At 40.1% G+C, this 18,153-nt stretch overlaps 1 protein-coding gene and 4 non-coding genes across 5 annotated transcripts; 4 read left to right on the top strand and 1 right to left on the bottom strand.

Annotated features, from left to right (window-relative positions):
- Positions 1-1,776: 1,776 nt before the first annotated feature.
- On the bottom strand, positions 1,777-17,462 carry LOC118224707 (protein APCDD1-like). Its single transcript, XM_035412342.1, has 5 exons — positions 16,701-17,462; positions 12,703-12,886; positions 7,202-7,733; positions 3,568-3,889; positions 1,777-3,152 (listed from the first exon to the last, which is right to left on the bottom strand). Exons 1-5 carry the CDS (start codon positions 16,789-16,791, stop codon positions 2,701-2,703), a joined length of 1,581 nt encoding a protein of 526 aa, XP_035268233.1. The 5' UTR covers positions 16,792-17,462; the 3' UTR covers positions 1,777-2,700.
- trnas-gcu lies at positions 9,483-9,564 on the top strand. Its single transcript has one exon. It is a non-coding gene; the product is annotated as a tRNA-Ser (tRNA).
- Positions 10,249-10,330, top strand: trnas-gcu. Its single transcript has one exon. It is a non-coding gene; the product is annotated as a tRNA-Ser (tRNA).
- trnas-gcu lies at positions 11,981-12,062 on the top strand. Its single transcript has one exon. It is a non-coding gene; the product is annotated as a tRNA-Ser (tRNA).
- On the top strand, positions 13,145-13,226 carry trnas-gcu. The gene has a single exon. It is a non-coding gene; the product is annotated as a tRNA-Ser (tRNA).
- Positions 17,463-18,153: the final 691 nt, after the last annotated feature.

Below are 18,153 nucleotides of genomic sequence, written 5' to 3'. Positions count from 1 at the left end.
GCCCCTGTACAACATTTAAATATACTGCAGCATGTCCACGGTAGTAAGTAATCAAACTGAATTTTAACCCGTGAATGTCGCTTGTAAACATCGCAATCATTGTCTGTGCTTAATCAGTGGTGATTACTTTATCAACAGATTACTGAGGTGGTGCAAATGGGATAATTGTTTGAAAAGTGGCTTGATCAAAGGCTGTTGACACCTCTAGCTAGCAGAGGACTGAAATACAATGCGAGACATCGAGCATGAAAACTAGTCAAGCACATTGCAGACAAGGGATGATTTATTAACAGCACAATTGTGCTTTGTACAAGACACCAAGATACTATGTATTTATAAAATGAAATTAAAACATACTGGTTTGGGGATAAACCAAAAACTATTACTGGATTTGACTTTTCTGCAGTTGGGTACATTCTTAATTTCATCAGAAGACTAAAGCCAGCTTGGTCAAAACCATCGGTCATGTAAGCAGTGGTCAAAAATCAAAGGTTGAAGGTAGTAGAGGAAATATGGCATCATTTAGTCAGGTTGAGTCATAATCCATTATTCAGTTTACAAAAATGATAAAAAAGTAACTCCATGACGGTGCAACTGTTTGTAAAAACTGATTGATCAAACCTGAGAAAATGGAAGCAATATTGGGTCTTTTATACAATTATGATATAAATCCACATAAATGCATTGATATCTTCAGTGTATTCACAATCATACCTTGAAGCAAACGGGTAAGCATTTTATATATTTCTAATTTATGAATAATGCACTGCACACACCTTTTTACACATATACCACAACAAACAATGTGTGTAATTTATGCATAATTCCTTTGAATGTATATACCATACTGTATACACCTGTACTGGCTTGGTTTGTTCAGGCCGTAGTCCAACCATAACAACGGTGAATCTGGGAACTCCGCACAGAGGAAATACCCATGTCTCTTTCCCCGCTGTGAGGTTGACAGTCTGCAGGAGACAGGTAAAGCCAACATTTCCTCCTATTTTTCACAGGGGAATCATCTCATCATTTGTTTTTTCTAGGAGTTTAAACAACTGATTTAAAATATAATTGCTTAAGCTCATATGTGTTCATTTTCAGTAGATCAAACATACCAAGGAAGACCTTTATGACAGCCTGAGTAAAGCTTCTCACTTGAAATGCCAACAGTGTTCAGAAAAGCATTCTGCTGGTTTAAATGAAGGGCAAGCGAGCCAGAACAGGGAAGACAGCCACTGGGTCTCCCACGGCAACTCTCTTGTTTGTCTTTCCAGATGTAGGATAGCTGTAATCTCCCAGGAGGGAGCTTGGAAGGAGGTGTGTGTGGGGGGGGGTTTGAGAGTTTGTTCAGTACATCATGTTTGGGTTGGTTGAGTATGGAGATGCTGATAATTGAGTTTGTTTGATGTTCAGTTTGAACTGTGACAGGCTTACAGTGAGCTGTTCAAGCTTAGGGATTGACAATGTACATGTGCTTCCCATACTTTGAAAATGATGTATCTATCTTTAATGTTCAAAGATAGCAGCTTAATATGAATTATATGACAATAGCTAAATTATTCTGAAAGAACAAAAAGGCAAGACGCCTTGTAGCTTTTCAAGGCAGTTTTTTACTGTGGAATAATGATCAGAGTGAGCCCTTCAATGTGGACCCGTCTACCCTTGAAGCCTCTCCTGGTTTCACTTCCTCTGACATCCCCTTCCTCTGTACATGTTGGGGAAAGAACACAACCTTCCTTCCAGACTAATGCACACAGCAACACCACAACAAAAGAATAAAATTTCATTTTTATGCCTCAATTCCAATTCTGAGAACATACATTTCATCTAATTTAAGCCAGAAATGCAACAGGACACATGTTTTCTGTATAAATCTACAAAAATATGTACAAACATGCCATCTTTCATTCAAAAATAGCTCTGAGACACCAAGATAGTTTACAGAACAAAGTTAGCTATCCTCATGAATCCAATGGCACGAACAGAACTGCATTTGTTATGGTTTGAAACAAGTTCAGATATCTCATAAATAGAATAGCAGAACAACCTGTGTAGGTTTCCTTTCTAGGTAAAAAAAAAGAAGAAAAAAGTGCCAAAAAATTATTTAGTCTAATTACAAAGAAAGTCAAGGTGAAGTACTAAGGAAGCAAATGTACAATGTTTTATAGGCCCGGGCATTGTTCCTTCCTCTCTTCTGTCCTCACAGATGGCTGGACCTGGACAATATACTGTATTTCCCTTTTAGATGCCCTCTTTAATAAGCTTCATTTTCACAGTCAGCACATGAGGGTACTACAAGCACAACGACAGCGTTCAGCATAGAATGTTGAAACTCATCAGCTATTTCCTTTCAGCCAAAAATGGCGTGGGATTTCCAAACTGAAAGCATGTAAATATAATGCATATTTATGTATGTCTGGATACTGTAGATGTTAACATACTGTTTTAGGTCTACGCGTATAAAGTGCAGTTACTGTGGAATGGCAGTTTTAAGTCTCTGGATGGAGTTCAATCACAAATCAGTCACTCGCTTTGCCTTGACCTGTGGTCCCCACAACTTGAAAAAGCAAAACTCGCTCGCAGTTCATATGCGCCAAGTAAACAGTCTCTCTTTGAGGGCAGAAGCCTCCAGTATGCCTGACAACTCACTTCCCCCTAATTTGTCCCAGTCTGTACAGTAAAAACATAGGGCTGCCTGTCTTAGCTGAGATGTAAGAAGGCAACAGAGATGAGGAAGGCGCATATGAAGTCCAGCAGGCTACTGCGGCCGCATCGCCGTGAGCTGTTTCTGAGCCTCTGGGGCCGGTCCATGTCCCCCATGTTGACCTCTGACCCCTGGCTGCTGGTGGCACACTGGACCAGGGGCGTCTGGTAGGAGGTGGCCCTTTTTTCTGGCCGGTCGGGGCTGGAGCCGTCACTGGGCCGTTGGCCGTTGTAGAGCAGGTAGCGGCCGCGGGCATCCTGCTCCATGCGGAAGAGTTCGTACTCGGTGTGGGGCAGCCGGATGCCCAGTGCCACGCAGCCGTTGGTGTGCGTCACGTCCTGCTCCACGCCCACCTGCCAGGATCCTTCCGCCCCACACTCATTCCCATTGAAGACGTTGAGAAGAGAGGTGGTGGCCTGGTCCATGGGCGTTACCCTCATGTGGTTCACTAGGTAGATCCAGAACAACCATGTCATTTGTGTTCATTTTAACCTGGTCATTCTTTGTTTTTATACAGATGAAACGAAAGGAAAATGGCCGGAATGTAAACTTTCCAACACCTGCAAGAAGTGTCCTAAAGAAAAGTAGTTATCCATTACTGTTGAAAGTACGTATTTAATACTGTTTCACGTATTTAACTTTTTATTCTTATTTAATATAGATTTTGCCCTTTTAGTTTGTGCCATACCCTGGATAGTGCATATAATCCTGAAAGACAGAAATATGACTGCAGTGAATTCCCAGACACTGAGGCAAACTGATCCTAACAGATGACAGACCATGAGTTGAGATAATCCCGAGGGAGTCAGTGTGTGTGTGTGTGTGTGTGTGTGTGTGTGTGTGTGTCTTGGGAGGGAGGGTACCTTTGAAGACAAACTCAGTGCCGCCCATAACTCGGGTGGAGTGTACCCCCCGGCTGTAGCGGCCCTTGGCGTAGATGCTGAAGGTGGGGTGCTTGCAGACAGGGTCGGAATAGTGGTAGTAGTGGCCCTCCCAGGTGTTGTTGTTGTCATGGAAGACAAAATGGCGCGTGAGGAAGAGCACTTCGGGGCGGACCTCGCAGCGCTGGCTCACCCACTGTCCGTGCAAGCCAATGGTCAGGTCTGCTTTGGGCGGCAGGATGGGAGGGTGGTGCTCGTCTGACCGGTAGATGATGCGGCATGCAATGCACGCGTGGTCGGGGTTCTGGAATGGAGACAAAACAGAGCGGTTTACATCAAGGCCTGTTGAGGAGCAAAAAATATAAAAAACGAATACAGCCTTGCCTTCTTGAATGTAGAAATTCTAGAATGGCACATGGATGTCTATTGCTCCTCAGCAATCATTTGATAACAGCAATACTCAGTGAAATTCATATTGTACATGCTTTGTTAATGTAGCAAAGACCCACCCAAGAAACACATCTAGTATACTTGACAAGAGGATTGAGATCACACTGATTTCTTTCACTAAAAATTACTTATAAGAGGAAAGGACAGAAACTGTCAAGCCACATGAAAAAGCAACACGTTTTTTAGTTTGTTTTAACTTTATTATTTATGCATTTTTATTTGGTTAGGCTCCCAATTTGGAATGTCCAGTTGTGATTCTGAATTCCACAGCGGGTGCTGGAACAGTTAAGATTACATCTGAAACTGTGGGGTGTATCACTGACCAAAAGGCAAATGCCATCCAGCAACTGCAATACTTTCTGATGGGATCAATTCTCTCTGTCATTTTGTAGATGTAGAACTGTCCTATGATCTCAACCGTTTGCTAACAGATATCTCAATATGACATTGTTGACACTAAACAGTCCAATTTGTTTGTCATACGTGAAATCCAAGTTTTTAAATGAGAACGTGGATGTGGTAAAAAGCTGTGAAATAAAATGCAGAATGAATCATGTACTTTTATTTGAAATGGTTCAGACTTTTTAATCAGTCTGAACCATCTAACCATAAAATCAATAATTGTCACCAATAATCAAAATCAAGATTTTTTTTTTGACACATCTGTCAGTCATCAATCAGTAGTGTTGCATAATGCATGGAAATCAAACACTGTCCCAATCTGAAATTACAAATGCCTAATCTGGCACTTTGGCCCTCTCACTTTACAATCCAAACACAGGCTATGCAAATTTGATGAGTTTTTTTTAATTGCAAATCTACCTTTTAATCAGAACCTTGGAGTCATTCCAGCCCATGTAAATACCCACAAAGCCAGAAGCTGTCCCTATTATGCTTTCTAAATACAGACTTTGTCATCCTTAGTTGTTTCAGTGGCAAACAGTTTACATACACCGAAACTTTTCTCCATAATTTGAGGGTGCCAAAGCACCAATTTAGATACATTAAGCTTATAACTTACTGTGTAACTAAGCCCTAAGTACATGCTTTTCTGATCACTGCTATCTTAGTTTTTTTTAGAGCAAAAGACCAAAAGGATGTGCTTTAGATGTCTAAGACCTCAGTGCAGCTCAAGCCTACAAATATAACCATGCGATTTTGAAGAGAGAAAATTCACAGCAAAGAAAGTTAATGAAACAGAAAGCAGAGCATGACCAAAGACAAGCCATAGCTTCTGAAGTTGAACCTAAATGTGTATCTAAAAGAGGAGATATTCAGATATTCAGCCTTTCACACACAAGTGGTGTAAATGGTACAGATTTCACAGATATGTCTCATTTTAAAACGGTTTCAAAAATACATTTTCAGGGCATTTTTAATTTAAAGGAGAGCAACGTTTACCCTCCTTATGATACCCCCACCACAGGGGAAAGCAGACAGAAAGATAAAAAAGAGAATGGGAGAAAGACATGGGATCATAGTACTGAGAGTGCCACAATGGGGAATCGAGGCCCTGCATACCAAATGGTCTCCTCCATTTTCAGAAGTCTTGACTGGCTCACAGGGAAAGGTAAGTTTCAGTCCAATCTGATAATGTCTCTGTGTATTCTCTGTATTAAAACTGTCCTTGTGTCTTATCAGAATGTGTGCAGAAACTATTTTAGAGCTGTAATGAAACTGGGGGAATGGTAAACAGCAGATTCTCCAGGACTGAAAACAGTTGTTTATTTTTCATTTTAACAGACTGCAAGGAGCCAAAATTTTGGTCAGTTTATAATTGCTGGAATTCTGTCACTAAATCAATAAACCAGGACTTGGAATTGAATGAGTGTATTTGTGGGACTGAAACTGGAGCTAAAGGATGACAGCAATTTGAGTAGAGAATATCAATGATGATTAAAAGAAAAATTGGACTAAACTCGTCAATAATCAATAGTTTGACCCATCCACTAACCACAAATGAAGAGGCTGGCGTGTCGGTTGGTTCCTGGTTCACCCACAGAGGAAAACACACAGCGTTGGTTTTTCTATTTGCGATTAATGGGTGGAGCAAATCAGTCACTATGACAAAAACAATGCTTTTAAAAAGAGTTGAAGTTGGTGGTTTGGCTTTCATTTTTAAAACAGAAAAAAATGATGTGGTATGGCTAGAGTCCAAAACTCCCAAACTGGGGGTTTTATTGCGCCTGACCAGAATATCCACCACACAACACTGACTGTTATTTTCTGTATTGCTTTCTTTTGAAGTGTTTAGGGAGAACAATTCTTAACAAAGCCAAGGAAGCCTCTATCATGTGGACAGCACACTTAAAAAAGGCCACACTCTGTGGGTACATCACAGATGGGAGCTTTTATGGTGGGGGGCGTAGGCTAATTCTGTAAATTTATAGCAGACTACAGAATGACCTGGCGTAGCGTTCCAAGGCTACCCAGCAATCATTAAGTTTTAATTAGAATTCATGTACACCGCACAAATATTGCAACTTTGATTTGGGGGCATCCAATACATGCTAGGGAAATACATTAAAAAAGAGTGATTTAAACAATGCTTTGTTCCTTTGTGTGGGAGACTGGGAGCAAAGTACAGAGGGCTGAGCTCCATCTCTTTGGTCTGGTTCCAGCTCGTACTAGCTCTGTGATACAGCCTCGGGCATGCACAAACCCAGAACTGGAATGTGCACTTCAGAATAAATCATACGCTGCACAATTCCATATTCCCTTCGCAGAACAGTTCATCTAGCCGATTGCTACCACAAATATTTTGAATTTAATGACCCACGCTCAGGCACAGTTACAAGACTACATTACATTTTACATTCTACAACGCAGATTCAAAACCTCTATAAATTCCACACATCTCAGAAGGTACATGAATGTAACATTTGAGTACCTCAGGGGTAAGTGACTGCTGTATCATAATCATCTGTTAACTGAGTAAAGCTCTGAGAAGTAAATTAAAGCAATGATGATATGAGGAAGTGTATGTAGTCTTTGACATTGACCATTCTTCTTAAGACTAAAATTTATCTAGCCTGTCTATCAAAGCTTTAGAATATATGCCACAACATTCTGCTGCAATAAGATATCTTTTTTTCTAACATTACGCAAGCTGTATCTCATTCATGTGCAGAACGGTGTTCAGAGCAGAACAAAGGCTCTTTCTGACCTTGGCATTCTGCAGTGCGGCCTGGTAGCTCGATGGCCTGTAGTACATCCTCTGGGCCGGCTCAGTGTGGATGTCACCCATGAAGAGCTCCTCCACCAGGTGGTCGAGGTTGAGGTGCAGGTACTGCTTCTCCACGCGCAGCAGCTGCAGCTCGTGCATGGCGAAGTTGAGGCTGCGCGAGCAGTCGCAGCCCATCTCCTCGCTCCACAGGTCGTAGCTGATGTTGGGCTCCCAGGCCCCTTCGCCCCTCACCACCCCCCGGCAGCTGCGGTTCAGACGCTGGCTCAGGTCCTTGGCCACCGCCTCGTTGTGGCACACCACCTGGGTGCGGTGTACCTGGTAATCCGCCTCCGTACCCCCGCGGATGATCCAGGAGGCCTGCCGCAGGCGCAGCTTGCCACGGATGACCAGCGTGTAGGTGGGTGTGGTGCAGTGGTTGTCCCCGTAGTAGAACTGGTGGGCCTTGAATGTGTTGTTCTGGTAGAACTGGTAGGATCTCGTGAGGAACTCTGGGCCAGGCCTGACTTCACAGCTGTTGGAACCAAACAGCAAAGATTTAGTGTACTTACCAGGATATGCGAGACTAACGCAGCTAATGTTTTAAATAATAACTGTGAAAGCTAACTAAACAATGTGACAACTCAACAACAACGTCTAGCCCTTTTAACCATTCTGTTTTTAAAAGGGCTACATATGGATGTTTTTATGATACTTTTTGACTTCTGGGAAGTATCTGCCTTGTTTCTGAAATGTGTAAATGCTGAAAGGATCCATTCATGCATTCATACACTCTCTCACACACACACACACACTATCTTTTAATCAAACTGTGTCTCTAAAGGAATTTGACAACATACTGTTTCCATTTGAATTTTATTTATGTATTCATTGTGTTCAGATAACCAGACAATTGTCGTTCCTGGTAATACTTTATAGGAGTTCCTCTTAGCTGTATATATTTGTTTTGTTTTTCGCCACTGACTGTGAAATTACAGCTCACAGAGGCACACCAATATTGCAAATATGATATTGGCTTATCTGATGTATGGGACTTATCAGTGACTATTTCTTATCTATTGCCTCTTGGCTCGAAATCACAACTTTGAGAATGAATACTTATATCTACTCTAATTCCAGTGTATACCTTTCCTTGAATCTCCACCCCACATGGTAAATACTATAACATCTTCTCTAACTATTGACTTGTACCAACATAGAAAAAGACCTGAATTTCAGAGCTGGAATAAATTAAATTTCCAACATCACATCGAGTATTTTCTATTTCAAACCTAATTAAAATTAAAATTCCATTTGCAGTCAATTAAAGCCATTTAATGCCATTGTAGGATTTTGATCAAGAATAAATATACTCACTGAGATGACCTGTTTCTTGAAAATGTATGACAAAAGCCATGCAAGTACAATCAATGCTGCTGATTATCTTCGCAATGAAGGCCGCAGTCTTTCTCGCCAAAAGCTATATCAACCTTCTTGTGTCAAAAAGCAAAAGCTAAGTGGGTGTGGGTTTGGATAATGTCTGGATGGGAGATCTATAAAAACAAAGTTGGTGTTGGTTGGCCATGGCTGTTCCTTCATTAACGATTCCCGTGGCACTTTTCAAAGGGCTGGGGTGTTTGCCTTGGCGTCCTGGTCGAATACTCATAAATGAACTGGCTCTGTACATCTAAACGGTTGCGAAATCCCTTGTATTTCCTGTCTCCTTTCATTCCTGAGGTTGCACATCAAAAGAGAATTCAGTTCTCTGTTGACCTACCTGGTTAAATAAAGACTAAATAAAATCCAATTTGTTATATCATAAAAACACAGCTTGGAGTAGAAGGACAGACATCACTCACCAAGCAGTAAAGTACAGCATGCAGGTTTGAAATTGGCAGGTCACTGAACTTCATATCTAAAGCTTAAACCACTCAGCCATCACTACTTCTGTCAGTGTTTACACAGCACAGGCTAATAGTAAAAATACATAAAATTGCATTTTTGTATGATTGCAAAAAAAGAACACTGACCTTTATAGGGCTACAGTGGTAACCAACCCTATTCCTGGAGATCTACCATTCTGTAGGTTTTCCCTCTAACCCTAAAAAGCCTACCTCATTCAACAGCCAGAGATCTTGTTCAGCTGCTAATATAGTCAGCTGTGTCAAATTAGGGTTGAAATGAAAACCTGCAGGATAAGAACAGGGTTGGTTACTCCTGGGCCAGTAAGAGACCAGTCGATCCCCAATTTTGAAGCAACAGGCATGTGCACGCAGCAGAATGAGGTGAGGTGGCCGAGTGGTTAAGGCGATGGACTGCTAATCCATTGTGCTCTGCACGCATGGGTTCGAATCCCATCCTCATCGTTGCAACCTTATATTTACTGTTTACAATGCGTTTGACCATCTGTGATACCCATGCTTTAAAACAGTGCCCAATCATGTGCTTTGGTAAGCAGATTCAAAACAATCGCATCACCCGCTGATTTCACTAATAAAAATACCTAGATGTTTGTTTGGAATAAATACCTGCATACTCTCTCCCCTCCATGGTACATGATTGGGCACCACAGGTTTAAAAGTACTACTTGATGTGCCAAATTGGAGAGAAATAGAAAAGAAGCATTGATTACCTATAACACATATCATGATTGTGAAGGTAGATTTGTGATTATAGAGGAAATTGAAGGTTTAAGACAAAAGCTAACCATTGAAAAAAGAGTGCAGGATTTATACATGCTTAGGTTATACCTCCCTAGATTTAAAATACTTTAAACACTCAGCTGCTGCAGTTTCCAAGCAAAGACTTTCACTCAATTGGTACATGTAGCTCTTTACATATACATACATCCTTAAATTATAATTAAAATAATCCACTTGTTAAACTCAAAAATCAAGGCAGACAATGCCAACCCTCTCTCTTGTCAAAAGTCCCACAGGAACCTGCACAACTGGCCATGTCAGTCAGCAGTGTATTCCATTACTTAGCACTCAAATGCATTTCCTCTGGTGCATCAAGTTTCTGCAATGTACCCGCAGTGTTTTATGTAAGATGAGGTGGCCGAGTGGTTAAGGCGATGGACTGCTAATCCATTGTGCTCTGCACGCATGGGTTCGAATCCCATCCTCATCGAAAGGCTTAAGGCAGTGGTTCTCAACTTGGGCCGGTGTGGGTGCAGGCTTTTGTTCCAACTAAGCAGTTACACATCTGATTCTACTAATCAACCTTTGGAGTCTTCACTAAGGACCTTGATTAGTAAAAGCCTGCACCCACTCTGGCCCGAGTTGAGAACCACTGCTTAAGGCCACGTGTGACCACTTATTGTTATCATTAGTGCAGCAATGACAGTAGTACAGTGCTTTATTTGCTACAGTGTTGTTCAGGGAGGGTTTATATAGGCTGGCTATTCCCTGCCTCATTGCTTAGCAGCTGCTCCTCTGTTCAATCAGGGAACTGGTGTGGTGCTCTGAAGGTGTGGACACATGGTCACTTAAACTAACCATGTGAACATTTATCTTAATAGCATGCATAGTTATTTCTGAAATAATTATGTCTTAAGAGGGCAAATAATCCCTCAAAATATGAAAAGCACATAATTACAAAAAATTAACAGAAATGTGGTTGGAACAAAAACTGGCATACACAAAATGGCCCCAGGACCGAGTTTGAATACCAAGGTCCTATAGTCAACCATGTGCAAATGACTAGTTTTCTAAAGAGCTGCCATCAATATTGGTGCTAACTGGTATGCTGGTCTGCAGATTTCTACATAAAAGGAAAGCAAATTAATAATCAAATCATTAAATCTAACACGTGCTTTAAAAGTAAAATAATTTCTACATCTCTGACAGCTTGGTGGAAAGTCCAATCTCCGTATTGGCACCTTGTATATACACTCTAATCTGGAATAGCCCTGATTTTCGAATTAAAAAAACCATTAAATTTTACAACTTGGAAACAGAAGAGCAACAAGCAACTGCATCACATTTATCCTAAGGACACATTCATATCATTTTAAGATCTGGTCCAGAAGTACGACATTCGATATGACTAGTACCTTCACTTCCTGCAGCTAAGATCCGTTATACAATCAAAAATTAATATCAGACATAATAACTTCCAAGCACGTGAAATTACACACACACACACACACACACACAAGTGTCCTGTAGAGTGGGTGGTGGTGGCGGTCTAACAAAAGATTACTGAATTCCCTGCATTCCCTACAAAGAGAGAAATACTGATAACAACAACATAATTATTAGATTTTTTAACCTAAAACATCATCTACCATAGTATTTGATCCCTTATGTAAATGGATTGACAGCATGTTACAATTTGAATGCTTGTTGCAATAGACATTTAAAATCTGGAGTTTCCTTAAATAAAACCTCTTAGTACCCAAAAGCATAATATAAAGCCCCCGGTCCTCCACAGATGGGCAGAATGCTATTTTCTATAGTGTTGTTCAGGGGCAGAGTTGCTTTTGGCAGGGAATCCTCCGCCTCATTACTTAACAGCTGCCCCTCTGTTCAATCAGGTAACTGTGGCAACAATGCAGGCCTCCTGGGCAGTACAAGCAAGAAAAGAGAGTTAAAAGAAGCAGTGGCTGAAGCATTTGCTGAAGCATTTGCTTCAGAGGGTGGTTATGCAAGTCACAACTCTGAAACTGACAGAGGATGTTGTAGTGATGGACAAGCCCACAGACATGAGTGAACTTTCAAAATAGAAGGTTAGTTACATGGAAGCGACAATTATGCAATGGTTGTGTTGGTCATGTATGATGAGGTGGCTGAGTGGTTAAGGTAATGGACTGCTACTCCATTGTACTCTGCACGCATAGGTTCAAATCCCTTCCTCATCGAAATGCTAAAGTCAACCTTGCCTTCTTTAACATGTTTCTCATGAGCAGTTCAATTACACCAGCAGCCATCTGGAAGAGAATGGTTTAAGGTGGTGCTGTTCAAATCAGTCTTCAAGTAAAGAGGCTGAGAAACCTCTAGAAGCATCCTACCATGGTCTGTAAAAGACTAGCATTCCAAAGAGCTGCCAGCGATATTGCTGCTAACTGGTATTTGACCAACCACAATATTTGACTTCTTATTTAATTGAATTTACTGCATGATACAATGGACTGCTTGTTGCCATGGCCTTTTAAAATGTGTTTATGTGGACCTTCCTAAAATAAAACTTCTTGGCACCAAAAAACATTATACAAAGCCCTCGTCATCCACATAATAGTCAATTATATAAACCGTACTTCCACACCAAAGGCTAATATCAAGCCATGAATGATTGCCATGATGTCCTTCTCCACAAATACATAACAATAAAAGTATATCAGTAGCATGAAGTAAAGCATTTATGGTACAGCCTTATTGCTTTTGCATTCAATTCTATTTCATGGTATTGAAGAAAGGAAATCATTTTGAACAATAAAATATGACTGCCCTGATAGAACACAATCCTGCCAGCAAGATTCAACGGCCAGTTAGATATCGCACCTGGTGGACACCCAGTGGCCTTCAATGTTGGGGGGCATCTGTACAGATATCCGTGCCCCGTTGTGGAGGTGCTTGAGCATGTGATGACACTGAGAGTCCCTGGGGTGCCATCCAAAATTCTTCTCCAGGGAGTGAGGGTTGGACCGGCTATTGGGGTGATGCAGGGAAGACCCTTCAGCCAAACCTGAGAGGCAATGAGGGGGAATGATGACAACAGTCAGTGACTTACTTCAACCATTGTGTCATTTTACAGAACAACTGCAATCAAGATTGGAATAGAAACATCTTGTCCAGGATGACACCAGTGCCCTGACCTTTTATTAAATATCTGAGACAGTTTGCCATTTATTTACACAACCCCTTCCATCATTTTTGGTGGCAAGACACCTATTGAGAATCAGGAAATAAATTGCAGAAATTGCAAACAAAATTGCATGAGGGTGGTGAGGTGGCAGAGTGGTTAATGCGATGGACTGCTAATCCATTGTGCTTTGCATGCATGGGTTTGACTCCCATCCTCATTGTTGCAATTTTGTTCATTTAGGTTTGCGGTTTACTTCTTGTCTTACCATCAATGATTGCAATGCTTTAAAAGTACTCTGCGTACTTGACCAATGAAGAGCTAAAGCAAAGTTACAGGGCAAAATACAGAACTTCAGAAATGCCACGTGATTCCCGCACTTTAAATAATAAGGCTACCAAGCAGATCTTTTGATGATTAGGTGGCGACCTTTCTTTTAAAATGATAATATGCTGCCATTGCAAAGATCTGACATTTAAGGATTCTCTTTTTTGTAATTGTACTTCCTCCGGGTGTCCTTATGTGGGTTTCCTCATTACATAGCCTTATTTGTATTTGGGAGAAAAGTGATCAGAATTTGATTAAAGTGAACCAAATACCACAAGACGTGGAGCTACAGTATTGATAAGTCGCTCTAGGTTTTATATTTAATCTTTCTGTTTCCATTTATTGCAGAAAAAACCATGAGGGGTGGCAGTGTGAGTGAGTTTACCCTTTACTGGTATTGCTTTTCCACGGAATCAGTTGTAACTGTCCTCAAAGACTCATAAGCACATGATCCAGAAATTCAGCTGGTGCGATTAGTAATGCTATGGCACTGGAGGCAGACACAGCTGTATCAAAGAGATTCTGTTGCATCATGAGTATGGTTTAGCCATTTGCACCTGCACTCTGCTTAAAACCCAGAGAAGGCTCTGAACGGCTGCCAATTCCTTGCTTTAGATTTTAGCTCCGGAGAACAATAACAGAGGCTGTTTTGAAAAGATATGCAAGTTCAATCTAAATTCCCATTTATTTACCAACACTGGCGAATTCTGAAATGAGTGAATTAGCTTTGTGGTCATTAAGGTCCCATGATTATAAAAAGTAACTACAGACATTTTAGCATAAGAAAAGTGATTGACTGGTTGTGTTTTCAATATTTCCACTATATGAAGCAAAGAAAAATATAGGGGTCAGCGGAAATATATAGCTTGAGATAAATCAGATATTATTATGGTGAAAGCCAGCTGAGGAAACAGGAATTGCCAGAGATTACAGTAGACTCATGCGTGCACTATTCAACACAATAGGGATGTTTAGGATTAAATGCAAAAATGCATGTCATGATGCACATATAGGAAAGAATGTTCAGCTTTTTTTCACTGGACTTTAAAAAGATAATACCGCGGCTGATTAAAACAGCCATACTTTTCGACTTCTAAATAATTTCACAACAATTTAGTCCAAGCTTCAAAACAAAAGTTATACAGTAAGTGAACACGGACCTTGCAGAAGATACCTTATAAAGAGCAGCAATATTTATTCGATCTGAATGTATATTTTTGGTCGCTGCAGAAGAGTGCATTTCACAGCAGAGTCAGATTGTAAAGCACAATAGGGGGTCAGTACTGGAGGTTGGCAGATATATTTTTGATTGCCTCATTTTTGTCAGTTCACATTTTCAAATAAAGCACAGGTCCATATGTAATCCTCTATCTAAATAAGAGAGCACGGGCCAGTTCCAATACCTAAACCACCAAGAACATTTACAGTTGGCTTGGTCTGCATAGTGAGGTAACTTTACTGGGACCCCTGACAAACCAAAGTTCTCTAAATCATTAAAACAGAGGAAAAACGAGCCATGTGAACCACACAGCTCCCAGATCCAATTCTTTATGTTATCCATGCGCCTTGCTATGGTAAGTGTACTTTCATTCCTCTCGGTTTGTTGAGAACACTCAACGAAAAGTGGCATTTTAGTCTTGGCTTGGTCGCACCTGTAAAAGAGGTTTTTATCTCAATGTCATCTTAGTAAAATAAAGATTGATGATGATGATGAAAATGTGTGTGTGTGTGTGTGTGTGTGTGCGCGCACGTGCGTGCATGTAGTATGTAAATATTTTGCCAAAGAACAATGCCCAACAAAACATCACAATACTACTTTTGTTGAATACCCTTGGCAGACATAAATAAGGAACTAATGAAATACAAAAGGTCTCCAAGAATAGTATTAATAAAATAGTTGTCTTTTAGCAAAATATGACCAACTATATTCATAAAATCCATAAAATCTACCTTTCTTATGCAGATGATAGATTTGGATAGGTTACCCTCAAGACATCTGTATATATTAGTTCTCAGTAATGTATTTCCTCTGTATAGTTATGAGAACTTTGTAGTCCAGTTTGTCAATCATGCTTTATGTGTGAGTTGTAATGGGAATTCTACTATCACTTAAAGATCGAAGTACACAATAAAAGGCTCCATGTTAATTTAACAGCTTATATATGTCCACAGATAATGTGTTCTCTCTAAGAGGAAAACACTCTACCATAATTAATTTGAGACTTAATATTTTACTGTTTAGAAAATGCAAATGCTTAGAATTTGTTAGTTTGTCAAAGCTTTACCAAAAATGTGGCTGCCAATGCCTTTGTGAACAGATGGAAGTGATAAACTCCAGGCTAATAATCTGTTTCCTCATTCTGGGCTTTCATTTTGAAATGAAATTTGAAGTATTCCAGGCCCCATACGGCTCTCATTTGTCTCAGTCTGAAGGTATCTTTTAGTGTTTTCTTGAGTGACACAAGTTCCCATATATTTAACCTCTTTGATTTGGACCACTGCTTTCATTTATATCATAGCATAGGAGTAGAAATCTACAGTGCTTATGTTCATTAATTGAAATTCTAATAATTTACTGAGTAGCCTGCAGGCCTAAGGTTTGGATTTATTGTGAAATACACCTTGTTGAAAATAACTGTATGCTTTCGCCGCATGGTTTATTAAGGGCATTTTTTTAAATCGGAAATCATAATGTCCTATCTTTTGTTGAAAATAAAAAGACACGAACCGTCGCTCAAAACCGTTCGTCGAAGAAGTCAAAATCCATTATCTTATGTCCCCGGTCTTTAATCCCACTACGCGTCACACTATTCACAATTATAAGTCGCCAATTACCACTACTTGTGATAATAATAATAATAATAATAATAATACATCACTGCCATATGTTACATGCTCATTATTATTATTATTATTATTATTATTATTATTATTATTATTATTATTAAGTGTTATTGAAATACATTCAGTGACTAGTGACTACAAAGTTTGATTTAGGGCATACTAAAAACAGCCGTTGCACCTTGGGGCTGAGAAACATATTCCCTGCACCTTTACAATCTTGCTGCCTGCACAGGGGTTGTGGGGGGTCGCTGTTCATGTGGAACTAATAAATTACCATCTCTAATATTCCTGGAGATTTAAATGTAATTATTCCCTGTGGACCACAATCTCTCACCCCCCGAGAGTACTCTGGATAATTATAAGCAATCTACTAGCAGGCCTTTTTACCTAAGTATTTCAGTTAAAAAAAAAAAAATCACATAGTATTCGCCAGCTTTCTTAAAGATTTGCAAGAGTCGTTCAAACAGCTAACAGCTCAAACATCTAATGCCAAACAATATTGTCTGAAAAGTAAAAATGTACTTACCAAAAATAAAAACAAATAGGATAGTAGCCGTGCAGACTGCTCTGAAGATAGCATGCAACATGTTATCCGTACTTCGTGTTACATTTTCCATATCTGCCAGGGTTCAATAAGAACTATATAGCAGCTCCTCCGCTAAACTACGTTAGTGTGAACAGTGCAGAGCAGGTAAAGCGGACCGTGCCAGCCAAGATTGCAACTGAAAAATTCATAGGTTCCCCGTTATTTTCGAGGAAAAAGCAATAACCTGTCGACCGGCGCTACTCCTGTTCAAAAGAAACCTGGACGCATGTCCGTATCTTTTATCCAAATATACACCAGCACTGCATCCAGGACGAACAGTTGGGGAAACGCAAAACAACGTCGCAATGACCGATGTGAAGTTCAAGTTGCAATTTGTATGCAATTCCCAGGAAACGTGGTTAGGGTTGCCTTCAGATAAGCTATGTCAAATAATAAGCTATTTTTTCTGTTTTCTTAGATGTATTTGTTCGTCTTGTGTTCCTAATCCTCAGCATGTGAGAGAGTCCCGTTGCGTCGATGTAGGGCCAGCCACATTTTTGTTCGTCAAAGCTGTCTCGTAGGGCGCTTTCTCCCTTTTTCAGTTTCTGTGCTCCTCCAGTTCTTCTTAGCTCACGCTGGCAACGAGCAGACTCTGCGGAGTCAGGGTAGGGTCGGGGGTGTGGACTAGCGCCCCTCCATCAAACTATAGGATATTTCCACGATTGAAATCTGAATCTGAACCCCTCAACGGGGGATTACACATCAAACGCAACAGGAAGGCTTAGTGCGTGAACCTCAAATAATACCGAGGAACTTTGCGGCATTGGAATTCCCTTTGGAATCTTTGACATTAGGCTTTTTCTCGGTTATTAGAAAGAATATTTATTTATTTATTTATTTATGTACGGCTGAAACTTAAAAAAATGCTTTGTATTCAGCTTTATTATAAAAAGTATGTTTAATTTCAGTTATACTTCAAACCAGTATATAAGGCATATAACATAAATTGCCAAATTTTACGACACTTTAATTCATGGATAACCCACCATTTACTTATAGGCTGTTTGCAAATTATTTCATAAAGGCCGTGGTCCGTGATCCTCTCATCAGAGATCATATTGGGCTTTGATTTCAGATTTTTAACCTGGTGGATAAACAAAATTCAAAACAAAAAAGGTTCCATTTGGGTTTGTAGTGATTATCATATAACCATGCTTTTTTTTTGGAATTAAGGAGATTTTTTAAAAATTATATTTTAGTTTTTTTGATTTTGTTGGCTTTATGTTTAACAATTTTAATTTAGGCCTGATAAGATAAGTACACTAGAGTAAAACTGGGACACCAAGGCATGTAAGTTAGACATGCTTCTGCATACTGTTTTTGCATTTCTGGTGGTGTCACTGAAAAATTCTATGACGGAATAAGCTATAAGAGGTATAAGAAATACCAAAGA

This window comes from Anguilla anguilla, chromosome 4 (assembly GCF_013347855.1).
Source record: "Anguilla anguilla isolate fAngAng1 chromosome 4, fAngAng1.pri, whole genome shotgun sequence".
Classification (NCBI taxonomy): Eukaryota; Metazoa; Chordata; class Actinopteri; order Anguilliformes; family Anguillidae; genus Anguilla; species Anguilla anguilla.
This window is presented reverse-complemented; position numbering and strand designations above follow the sequence as displayed.